The 12,994-nt window shown below is 41.0% G+C and overlaps 1 protein-coding gene across 2 annotated transcripts in view; it reads right to left on the bottom strand.

The window, feature by feature from the left end:
- The window catches only part of CDK5RAP2 (CDK5 regulatory subunit associated protein 2), a 69,498-nt gene that overhangs the window by 18,171 nt on the left and 38,333 nt on the right, over positions 1-12,994 (bottom strand). For both annotated transcript variants that reach the window (XM_053962098.1, XM_053962099.1), the window contains 6 exons: positions 12,075-12,537; positions 9,147-9,411; positions 7,663-7,779; positions 4,938-5,535; positions 2,775-3,007; positions 484-532 (listed from right to left, as the gene is read on the bottom strand). In XM_053962098.1, coding sequence (XP_053818073.1) covers positions 484-532; positions 2,775-3,007; positions 4,938-5,535; positions 7,663-7,779; positions 9,147-9,411; positions 12,075-12,537 — 1,725 coding nt within the window. The remainder of the gene's footprint in view (positions 1-483; positions 533-2,774; positions 3,008-4,937; positions 5,536-7,662; positions 7,780-9,146; positions 9,412-12,074; positions 12,538-12,994) is intronic.

The following is a 12,994-nucleotide window of genomic DNA, read 5'->3' as shown; positions in this document are numbered from 1 at the left end:
CTGATCATTTCTGTAGCACAGAAGAATCCCAAACTGGCAGAAAACCAACAAACACAGCACAACAACACCTGCTCTCTTCACCTTCAGCATCAAGGTGCTGTGACAATGAACTTCAGCAGGGCTGCACCTGAGTGACCCTGAGCCAGCCCCAAGGGCATGGGGACACACAGGGAGGGACTGTCCCCCCTGGCACCTGCACCAGGAAAAGGTCTCAGCATGCACCACAGCGCAGTGTGGACATGGTTCTTTTTGTTCATGGAAAGAACAATCCTGGTGGCACAGTGTTTCTCTTTCAGTATCTCACCTGCTTGGTGAGAAGTGGGGAAAAAAGCCTTAATCTGTTTTCAGTGGGTGTTTTATTAACAAAATAGATATTAATAAGCAAAGCCCTGCCAAACAGCTAAACATGCTACAAAGCATGGAGTATCCTTATCAACTCATGAAAAAAACATATTTTTGCTGAACATTCTGTTGCACTCTTACCTTTGAGCTAACTCATAAAGTATAGTGACTTCTGTACCTATTGATTCCCCTGCAAAGCAGAAACAGCTGATTAAAAACACATACTGAGAATTACAATTTTTTCCCCTCCATCTTACTAGTTTTAAATACGGAGTGGTAAATTAATGAGAAATTAGAGGAGTCAACAGATACTAGCACATTTTATATTAGTGTCAAATGCTGTACATGACCAAAACCATTTATAGCCCAGCAACAAAGCAATAGCTTTGCTCTTGAACTCACAAAAAAAAATTATCAGGGACCACAGGTGCCAGATTTTACAGCCTTGGTGTTTTAATTAGCATACCTATTTGAAATAATTGTGCTACATGGCAAAAGGATTACAGGCACACTTTGTTACTTCTTCAATAACATTTATATTAAAAAAATTCCATTGCACTTGGATTTTTTGTGCTTGTTTTGGAGTCAGGCTATCCAGTCATCCTTAATGAAGGAGCACACACAGGATTTTGCCTGCAACATTCTCTGTGGAATTGTGTGTGAGCACAGGCACAATTCAGTGCAAGAGATCTGGACTCAGACTCTAATTTGAATAAAGAAATAAGAGCTTGGTGGTGTCACCTTGGCTCCCCTATCTTAAAATTTTTGTGCAATTAAGCAAAAGTGGCAGGGAAGAGTTGCACAGCTGAAATTTCAGGGGAATGAACTGAAGGTCAGGATGGAAATGCAGAGACAGACAGCTGCTCGTGCTTCTTCTTTACAGTCAATTCTTAGTACCCTGGATGTTCTTTACAACCCTACAAACATCATTTTACTTTAATGTGTGATTCAATGCAGCACCATTGTGTTAGATATATTGAATTGTCTCAGTTGTCAGTGACTTTTCATAGTATATAGGATACCATCTGTTGGTTTAAAGGCATTTAATGTTTATTCACTACAGTCTTCTCATTTGCAATGCAAGGAAACTCTGTAGCCACCGAAATCGTTGAATACACTCAATCTTTTATTACCCTGCTATGACACAAGGCTGTAATACCTTTTTCTCATACACAGCTGCTTTATATGAGCAATCAAAACTGCAACATCCTGCCAGGATCTGCAGTGAAAGGCAGAACACAGATCATGCTATGGCTGGGCCCCAAACGGGGCTGAGCACAGGCAGCTGCAGAGCAGTTCCAGGAGGATGGGAGGGTCAGGGTCCCATCTCAGGCACCTCAAGTGTTTTGCTCCTGCAGCTGACATCTGTGTAGGACTGCTGGTTCTGTGGGTCAGCAAGAGCAGCACTTGTGACACCAGGAAAAGGTCTGGCTTTCTGTTCCTCACACCAGCATCCCTTTTCCATTACTTTCCTGCTAACTTTCTCCAAACTACAGACTGAAGGCAGTGTGCAGGTTATACTCTTCCTTCAAGTGCCAAATGTCAACTGTGATGCTCATTTTCCAAAACATGGCTGTATTTTAGCTCTCTTATGAAAGGCAGTGTACATTTCTCCACCAGCCAGACTAGCAGGCAGCAAGATGCAGGTCCCTTAGGAAAATCATGGAATAATTTACGTTGGAAAAGACATCTTAGATCATTGAGTTCAACTGTTACCCCAGCACTGCCAGGCCCAGCACTAACTTATATCCCCAGGTGTCTTCAATAGTTCCCTGAAACAGGAAACCCTGAAGCTATGTGTAACAAAACTTTTATATAACCACTATTTTTTTGGCAGTTAAGAGTATGCTTGTGTTGACAGCTAACCAAATATCAAGTGTCAATAAAGAGTACAGATACAAAAGTAAAATCCAGACAAAGAGTAATGGCCACAAAGTAAAACACAAGAAATTCCACCTCAACATGAGGAAGAACTTCTTTACATTGAGGGTGGAGCAGGTGTCCAAGGAGGGTGTGGAGTCTCCTTCTCTGGAGACATTCCAAACCCACCTGGACACATTTCTTGTGTCACCTATTCCAGGTGACCCTGCCTTGGCAGGGACTTGGACTGGATGATCTCCAGAGGTCCCTTCCAATTCTGTGACTCTTTGTGATTCTTGTTAGATCATAAAAATTTTACCTTTCATGACAGTCCTCCCCAATGATGGAAGGCAAGATATTGAGATATTAAAGATGGGATAGTAAGAAAAAATTCTTCCCTGTGAGGGTGGGGAGGCCCTGGCACAGGGTGCCCAGAGAAGCTGTGGCTGCCTCTGGATCCATCTTAAAGCAACCAACAGCAAGGAAGGCTTTCACCAACAACCAAAATTAAATCCTTCCCGTTTCAAGGGTGTTCATCTATCTGACAACAAGCACAAAATATTGCTGCTCACCGTAGAGGAATTTCATTTCCAGTTTCTCAAACAGCAGCACACTTTGGTTCAGCTGCTCACGGAAGCCTTCAGCAACATCATAATCAACATCACTGGCCTGGAGCAGCTCCTCAAAGGCCTTCACCAGGCTGGTGAGGTGCTCGTGGTAGGTGGCACAGCCGCAGCGGATCTCCTTGATTTGCTGGCATTGGAAGGACAGCTCCCGCACTTGTGAATGAACTAATGAATCATACCTGAGAAAATGAAATTAGCTGTAAAGCTTGCTGGCCATAAATGACATTTAAATATAAATAAAATGGGAATTAAACTTATATTCCTAAACTATAATTTGATGTGGCTCAATTTGTTTTGAAAATGCTTTTAAACAGCCACCATGAGAGATGCATTGTCTCTGCCTGTTGAGTTTGCTACTTAGAGATTATTCTCCTTCACTTAACTGCATCATTTATAAAAAGGGCCAAAACTAATGGGATGACTTGATGGCCTGCTTGGAAAGAACATGGATGGCAGCAGAGGTGCCAAATTAAACCAAATAAGAGTGAATACACGTAAATAATTTTCAAGAATACATATATTTTTCCTGACTGGTTGGGGATTTTTTTTTTTGTTTGGTGTTTTGTGGTTTTCATAACTCCCTATGGAAGCAGACAACTGTCCCTTCTCTGAAATTTTATGTATTTCCTGCCAAAACCACAGTATTGGACTTGCTGAACTGATGGTTTCACCCAGTCTGAAATTCTCCATATCTCTGCATGTGTATTGCAAGAAACAATGACAACCACTGTGCTGCCCAAACTCCTGTACTCCACAAGCCAGGGTATAAATTTCAACTCAGATCAATTGCATTTATTTATTGAATTTACACTTGCAAATGTAAAATCATTGCAAGTGCAAAATCAATACTGCCACTGTTGGTACCACAGGTAGAGTTCTTTCTCCAGAATCATCCATTAGCAGGGAAAAAAGGAGAGAAGATGTTAAAAGATGCAGGGAATCAAACAAAATCTATGGTGTTGTGGGTTGTTATAGCATTTTTACTGTCCTTTGTATAGGAAGAGATGCATAACTCATTTTGGGGTCTGTCATTTGTGACTCATGACATTGTCCTAGACAGTGGCCATAAAAACCTCACAGTGATCCAAAGGGTCTCATTCCTTAATTTACAGTTAGATCTTTCTTTGGAAAATGGGTGAGGTATATTTTCAAGGGATGTAAGTTTCCATGGACTCTGTAACACCACTGTATTTTACAAGAGTGAGCCTCAGACACACACAATAGTCCATGCTGGTGGTTGTTCACTGTCCCCAAATATTTCCACTCCAGCATTTGGAAGAAAGGCACAAGGCTGAATGCCTTTCCTTGTTACAATTTCTGGTATTCCACAGGCCCTCAGCACAATAACAATATTTAAAAGGGAGAAAAGGGGGGTGGATGTTAAAAAAGGCTCACTCTTATGATCCCCCATTGTATGTTTGCAATTTGGGCATGTGTAGCCAAAATGCTGCCCCAAGTCTCATACAAAATCCAAGACTGATACTTTCCAGTCTCCCATAAATGATTTTCCAGCTTATGAGCTTATGCTATAAAATTTCATTCATTAATTCTGTATTTATCTCCTCTCACATCCTTCACAGGAAGGCATTACAGCCCTCAACTGCAAAATAAATCGGAACTAGAGCGTGAACATCTTATGTTTATACACATCAAGTCTGGGCACTCAAACAGAAGGGCCAGCACCAATCTGCCAGCCCACTGCCCACAAAAACATTTCTGTCTTAAATGGGGTGCTCCATTTTCCTACACTTGGCACCTGAAAATATCCTGAGTGATGCAGACAGTGGTGCTTTGATGAGTTGTGCCTGTCTCACAGGTAACCTGAGATCTGAGCTGGCTCCAGAGAGGATCTCTCACAGCAAAGACAGCTGGGGCCTGAGGTGTGGGGAGAGACAGATGTGTCTGGCACAGATGATGACACAAATGTATCAGTTTTGTACTTAGGGAGTCTTTTAACAAAACATTTCAGTTCCTTTATGCTAATGTTAGTGAAATTTAGCCTTTACTGTAACAACACTTGTGAATAAAATTATCCTCATCTCACCTTGCTATGCTATCTGGTATTGCTGTTTACAAAAGGGAACCTCAAAGAGCAGCAGTTTTACTCACTTGGATGGTGATGCTGCTCTCAGACTGTTCTGAAGAGGATACATTTCACCAAGATGCACATTCACAACTTGCTCTTTGTCAAGTTCTGCCTCACTGGCCAACAGCAGTTCCTTAAGGTTTTGTGCTGCCCATGTATCAGGTGCTCCCACAGACCCAGAATCCCTGTTTTTGGTGTGGATCTCATAATCCAGCTGAGGGACAGCAGAGGATGTCTGGACTCCTTCCATGGCTGTACCTTGCACTTGTGTGACAAACCCTTCCACAGGCAGGGCTGCATCCCTCACAACTCCACTGGAAACACCACTGAACAGGAGCTGCTCAGAGCCCTGCAGCTGCAGCAGGAACATTTTGTACTTTTCAAGCTCAGACTGCATATTTTTAACTCTTTGTTTCAGTTCTTCTATATCCTCTGTGGCTCCACAGCCACGGAGTGCATCAGTTCTTGCTCCACTCCCCTGCTGAGCACGCAGGCACTCGGAGTCTGGAGGTGCAGGGGCTGAGTCAATGTCCTCGTGTCCCATGGGATAAAACTCTTCATCCACCTCTTCTAACAAACTCTGGATGTTCCCATTGCTAATGCTATGATGATTTTGCATTTCTGAAAAACAGGAGGCTTGTGTGTGAATATTAGTGTTTCTTTATCTGACATTCTGTTCTTAACAGCACTAGAATGAATTATTTCAATTCTATAAGAGCAGAATTAAAATGTAGGTAATTACAAGCTGTACATTATTACTTTGGGACTTTTGACCTCTCTCTATGATTTGCTATTGATTCAATTTGCAGATCAAGTATTTCAAATCCTTTATTACCTTTCAAATAAACAATACTCAAAATACAACCAACTTGCTCTTCTCAAATGCTTGAAAATGCCTTTTGCTATATGCTCTCCTGAATCAGACACTGATCAAGCCCAGACCTTTCCAGCCACAAAAATGATAACCTCAAACATGAGGCAAAGGAGACTCTGACTTCACATGGCTCCTCCTAAAGCTTCTAATTAAATATTCTTCTTCTCCCCACTTCAAAAATCTATACAAAACCAATTGGAGCATAAAGTCAGTGGAATTTTAAAAAGACTATCAACAAAATAGAAAAGGAGTCTATAATAACTTCTTTTTAAAATGTGTTCTAAACAAACCCCACTAAAGTGTTTGGTATTAAAGGTTTTACACTAGATATAAACATCACATCCCTCAGGTGACTTTGCCATCCCTAAGTAATGCAACCACCTCTGATTCAGCCCAATAAAAGCCATATATTCCTGCAGATGATCCATGTTTAGAGTTCTGTGCATGTTGAGAGCTATAGGTGTAAGTAGCCAGCAAAATTATTATTTTCTAGTTACCAGTAAATTAAATTTTCCCCTTCTATTAGTTCTGCAAAAGATCACTATGAATTAGAACTTCCCTTTTGGGAGCCAATTCATTGATCTTTCAGACAGGTTGCAAGACTTTCAGATTGGTTTCCATGGAGAATTTGAATGTCCAGGTTCAAGCTGTAAATCAGTACAAAAACTCAGAGGGAGCAGCTCTGTATGAAAGTCCAAGACCAAGACCAGGAGAATAAAAATAAATACTACCTAAGAGCTGGAATGAAATGAAGCTGTGATTCTGGGATGTCAACACTGCCCAGAGAAGCTGTGGCTGCCTCATCCCTGGAATGTTCAAGGCCAGGTTGGGCTTGGAGCACCCTGGGACAGTGGGAGGTGGCAGGGGTGGGATGGGATGAGCTTTAAGGTCCCTTCCAACCCAAACCATTCTCTGATTTGACATCAAAGATGTTTGCTGCTCTCTAGTCATTTTGTCTGGCATTCCAAAGGAAGGAAGTGCTTCCAGGAGAGTGCCTGGGTATGAATTCTGGAGGACACAAAAAGGGAATGCAACACTGCATTCATGAACTTCTGCTGCAGTAACACAGATGGCAAAAATCCCCAACACCAGGTGAACTCAAACTCTGAAACCCTGATTCCATGCAGCATTCCAGACAACAAAGAGAGAAAATAAAACCAGATCCTAACAAAGATATTTCAGATCAGAGCACTGGCTGTGGTTTTTAATGCAAGAGTGCCCTTTAATTAAAAAGGAGGACTAATGAGCTCCCTGTGCACGTGTCCACACCCCCACAGGGTCCAGGGAGCAGGACCCTGCACACCACAGGATTACTGAATTGTCCATGTCCTCTGCACTCTCCAGTGTTACCCAGGTTACTCAAGCCCTTCTGAAAAAGACTAATGGGTGATGCACAAACATGGAACATGCAGCACTAAGCCTATTTACATTTTCATTAAATGATTCCATTAGGTTTCAGCCTACTTGAATGCCTTCAAATAATTCAGATAAGCAAAATTCTATCATTCAGTTGCTTCATTCCAATAGTTCAGAACTAGATGGAGACACAGTAACAAACATTTAATTCAGAGAGGAGTTCAGAAGTGAGGTCATTAGCAACAGAGATCAGAGTCAGGCATGCAACTCATTATTTTTACTGGAAACCAGACTCATAAATCCCTGTGGCCCTTCTGAAAGCACAACCCTGAAAGACCAACTTGGATTCTTGGAGCAATTAATCCACAGCAGCTAAGAAAACCAGATTTAAAATCCACAAATAACAGCAAGGGAGATGATTACCTGAAGCAATTTACAATTCTGTACAACTCAGAAGAAACAGAAGTTTTTTAATTTCCCTTTTTTTTTTTTAATTCTGTACCATATGAATGCTCTACCTTGATAGTTTTGCTGATTTTTGTCCTTCATATTTTCATTCTTCTCCCCTGTACCTGGATCAACATCTTGGAACTCCACCTGGGTCTCAGTATTATCCAGTTTGAGCAATGAGACAACTGGAGAACAGTAAAGAAAGATAAAAGAGAAATCAGTAAGAGGCTGAAAAAATGTAAGTGGGGATAGTTTAAAAAAGAACTATATCAAAACCAACCAAGCAAATCAATAAATACAATCAAAAAGGTAAAAAGAACCCACACCTCATAAACACAAACCTGGTTCTCTGACAGTTTGGAAAGGGAAAATCTTTATTGATAATATGAGTACCTTTAAGTACTTGAACTAATTATAAGGGTAACCACTCAGAATTCATTGCAAAGGCTCCTACTAACAAATGAAGACAAACATTTGTAGGTCCCCTTTGTAATGGAACAGTAAATCAATCTCTAGTGCATTTTTAAATGTTTTATGTTCAGCTTAGAGAAAAGGCTTAGAAGTTTCTCCAGTGTGAGCACTGATCACAAACCAATCTGCTGCAATCACTGCAGCAAGTCTCAGAATCAGCAAGTGTGCAGCACAACTGCTCCCCAAGGGAAAAAACCAGAGTGGAAAGGAAATCACAGGAGGGCAGCTTCTGATTCCCTTCAGGATCTAGTTCAGAAGCCCTGTCCTTCAGGATTCTCCATGGCTTTTGCACCTACCAGAATTAATTGCTCCAGTCCCATCACCCAAAGTATCTGTAACAAATTGTACCATATCTGTGCCTTACCACAACAATGTTCTTTTTAACAACACTCTCTGCAGCCTCTGGGTCTGCCAGTGGCTCACCCACCACTTGTCTGAGTCTTATTTTCATATTTACTCTCCCTTACCTATCCTTCACGCCCCTACCCAGTTTTTAATCTAACTGCTAAGTGCATTTTTATTTTTCTACCACCCCAAATCTTCATCTAATACCCATTGCTCTGTCTTACAATTTGTCATACTTTGCTGATCCCAGTACTTTGTCAACAACTGAGTTTAAATTAACCCAGCCACAGTGGGAACAGACACGGCTGACTTGACTGATCAGTGGAATATTGGAAAAGTTTAATTATCCAGCATAAACAAAATCAAGATTTTTATACTCTCTTGTCTCCATTACAGGCAGTTTTCATTAAATTTGGCATCTTATTAGGGAAAGTTCTTATTTACCTAAACACTGATATATGTGTGCACATGTAAGCACCTTGTGATCTGCCATTTATTACAGACTTTACATGTGTACACAGCACTTTTTGTCCCACAAAAAGCTGGTTTACATCTTAGCTGCAAACAGAAAAAAAGGTGTTTTTTCAAGGTCTACACATATTTTTCTACTCAAGAAACTTGCAAGATTAAGCAGTATTGTAGTATATAAGGATGATCTGCATTTACTTTCTGCTGCAAGAGAAGCTGCCACTACTCCAGGCAGGAGCACGAGTCACCAGATTTGGTCTTTATTTACCTCTCCCTGATGTGTTTCCCTGTGCAGGCTCCTCTGGAAGGTTTTCAGCTCCAGACTCACGCAGTAACTCTCCATCAGGCTGTGCCTGGGATGGTTTGGTTTGGACTCCACAGGCTCTCAGACCTTCAGGAGGTGCCCTGGAACGATGCTGTGCTTCTGAAGCTGATTTCTGCAGCCAGGAGTTCAAAGGGACATTTCCTAATGCTCTGCAGGATCTTACAAGCACAGGCAGACGTGACTTCTTGGGCAAGGAAGCAGAGTCAGCCTGAAGAAGGCATGGAAGAAAATGGGCAGTTAGTGACTTGTGTGTAACAGTCAAGTGTAGGAAGTACAAACAAACATTCCAGGAAAAATAAGAATTTTCCTGTAAAATCAGGCAGCTGTCACGTTAGTTTTGAAAATAAAATTGCAATACCCTTGGCTACATGAGAAGTAAACATTCAGAGAGACAAAATACCCACTCCACTGGTAAATTTTCTCTAAGTCCCAGCTGTTCATGCATCTATAACTTTCCAGCTCCTGAAGCAGGACAGCAAATCCAGCAGTGCCTACCAAAGGCTTTTAACCACCAGGTGTATTAATTAGCTCTGGATTCATGGCTGCCTTAGGAAAATAGTTTCTCACCCAAACTGACCTCTCTAACTGCTACTTCCCACTGTCATTTATATCATAAATGTCTGCTAGCCCAGCAACTTTTTCCCTTAAAACCTTTTTTTTTTTTTTTTGGTTTGAGGATCCTCCTCATTTTTCAGTAAGTCCTAAGCTTATTTTTCTTTCTTCCTTTAGTCCCTACTTGTACAGCTTTGAGAAAATCAGCACAACTTTGCATCAGCCACAGAGGACATTTATTCTGCCACAGAGAAATCCTTCATGAACAAAACCAGTTTCTTCACCCATCCACTCTACAAATTGCTTCTGAAGGATTCCCATTTCCTGCTGTAACAGACATTCCCTCACTAGAGTTGGGGGAAGCTACGTTTCCTAAGTCACTACGTTTTAGCCTCTCACCTTTGGAAGTCTCTGCATAAAATAAATGTTCCTTGTTTAAACCACACAGCATAAACCACTGCTGTCTCCAAAAAGATAAAAGCATGCCATGTGTTGATGAGAGTTATGGAATTGTGTGTAATAATAATAAAAACCAATAATGGCATGTTCAGATAGATTTAGTTTATAATTTTGCTGTTCATTTGCTCCACCAGTGCTGTTAAGTCCCCTAATTTCTTTCACCACCCAATGTATTCTGAAATACCTTTCCACATTCACTTCTCAGCAATTACAGTCTTTACACAATTTAAAATCATAAAAAGCAAGTTCCATTTTCCAAATGCCATCCTCAATTACTTTTGTACATATATGAGAACAGTATCCTTCACAGGCTGCAAAATAAATCCAGAAGTTCCAGCTAACTAAACTGCTTTAATAACATCGAACCATTTCCAGCTGTCTCAGGGCTGTGGCACAGACACATTTGTCACCCAGATTACCCAAAGGCCACTTCAGCTGGCTACATCAAATTATTTATAAAAGCCATTCCAAAGCTAAAGATACAGTGCATTAGTCCAAACAAGAAAGCTTTTAAAGCAACTCATTCAAGGGCTGCATTGAGGGCGCCACTGATTAAACCAGAGAGGAATCTGGAAAATGGTGAATAAGAACAGCAAACTGAAACTCATGGAACTTAAAAAAAACCAAGAAGATTGCAGAAAGAATCAGAAAATCATGGAATGGTTTGGGTTGGAAGGGACATTAAAGCTCATATCATTCCACCCCCTGCCATGGCAGGGACACCTCCCACTGTCCCAGGCTGCTCCAAGCCCTGTCCAGCCTGGCCTTGGGCACTGCCAGGGATCCAGGGGCAGCCACAGCTGCTCTGGGCACCCTGTGCCAGGACCTCACCACCCTCACAGGGAGGAATTCTTTCCTAGTATTCCATCTTTAATATCTCAATATCTTGCCCTCCTTCACCTCCAGGCCATTCCCCCTTGTCCTGTCACTTCATGCCCAGGGCAAAGCCTTATCAACACTCCTTCATTTGCAAGCCCCTTCCTTCAGAAAAATGAGCCCAAGAGGAATAAGCCAGAATAAAAATGAACTGCTCCTAATTGCTACCTCTCAGAATTCTCTTGATCACTACAGTTATGGAAACCCCTCTTTGCAGAAGCTGCTACAACATTCCCTGTTAGCAGTGCACAAAATCAAAAGCAACGCTCCCCTTTGTCTGCTCCACAGGAGCCAAGATCTTCAAAGAGTTTTCAACTTCACTTCTATCACTGCTGCTGAAACAATACACAGAACTCTTTAGCAGACACTGTTTTCCAGCTCTTTGTTTGGGATCACACACTGCCTGCAGACAGAAGGCCCGAGCACTCCCTGCCCACAGTCCCAGAACAGGCTCTGCACTCCAGTCCCACACTGGCACAGCAAACTGCCCCCATTCCACAGGGCTCTCCTGGCCACACTTCTCAGGAAGCAAGACACAATGATCGGCTGCTGATAAAAGCCTAAAATTAAGATTTGAGTTTGTGGAAGTATCCCACTGACTCCTCCACAGCCTGCTCCCAGATGTGATGCAAATCTGGAATTTTCTAGAACACTTTTTGCCATTTAGACTTCATCAGTTCCAAATGCTCTCGTTCTGTACATTATGAACAAGAAACACAGACTCTCTTTTTCCAAAAGCTGTAATATTTACGAGTATGTGGTCCCCGGGAGGACTGCAATTCAATTAATTAATGTTCTAAAGCATGCTGAAGTAGGAGATGAAAAGCTCTGAACATTAAGAACAATTATCTAAAATATATTTGGCTTACATCTCTTTTCCTAATATTAAAAGTCATACAAAAGTAAGATTTAATATTAGAAATTAAGCATATTTTTCCCTTTTATACATCTACTCCCTAAGTACAAAAAAGAGAATAAACTTACTTCATTTGTTCTAGTAAAAGAAAGTCTTTCATGCTGTTCACCCTTCTTATACACATTTTCTTGCTGATGTTCTGCTTCTGCATTTAATCTTGAATATTTTGACTTTTCTTCTGAGGCTCCTTTTTTGCCTTCATGTTTGAATCTCATGACATTACTCTCTAAAGTCATTGTTTGCATAGCTGCATCTTTCAATTCCACTTTCAACGACTGACTCGCCTTATTAATCTGTGGCACTGCATCTGGGTAAAGCTTCTCCTCCCCATCAAAAGTTGATTTCAATTCTACTCGCTGCTTTAAGAATTTAGTGACCTGCTTGAAATGTTTGAGTTGAGCTCTTAGTTGAATAATCATTTGCCTAAGATCTTTTTCATCCTTTTTCTCTATATTTTCACTTGAACATTCTTCCTCTGTCGTGTTCAGATGATCTAACAGTTCATTTACAATTTTCATTTGTTCTTGTCTGCTACACTCAGGAAAGAGGAGAGAAAAGACATGAATTTAGATTTTTATTTAAGCAAACAAAAATACCTTCCAAGAAACCCTTCTGCTGTGTTGTGACATATCTGAAATTCCCAGGAGGTTCTGTTTTACTCACTAATGAATTACTCACTAACAGAGTTTTTGGAACCTTTTCACAACATGAATTATATCATAAATTGCCTCATCATGGCTTTTCTTCCTATTTAACACAGAAATACAAATACGAATAGATTCTCAAAAAGTTTACTCTCTACCTTAAAAGTTAATTTATACCAACACCACACCAGACTGTAGACCATACAATCATAGATCAGTCCTCGTTAAGAACCCACAAGGACCATCAAAGTGCAACTCCTGGCCCTGATGTTGATTTTTTGTGCAATTCTACTCCTCCATGAATTTCTAATGGAACAGGGAAGATGAAAAGTGAGAAATTAGCC

Source organism: Vidua chalybeata, chromosome 21 (genome assembly GCF_026979565.1).
Source record: "Vidua chalybeata isolate OUT-0048 chromosome 21, bVidCha1 merged haplotype, whole genome shotgun sequence".
In the NCBI taxonomy this organism is placed as follows: Eukaryota; Metazoa; Chordata; class Aves; order Passeriformes; family Viduidae; genus Vidua; species Vidua chalybeata.
The sequence above is the reverse complement of the archived record's forward strand: the minus strand, read 5'-3'. Positions and strand labels throughout refer to the sequence as shown.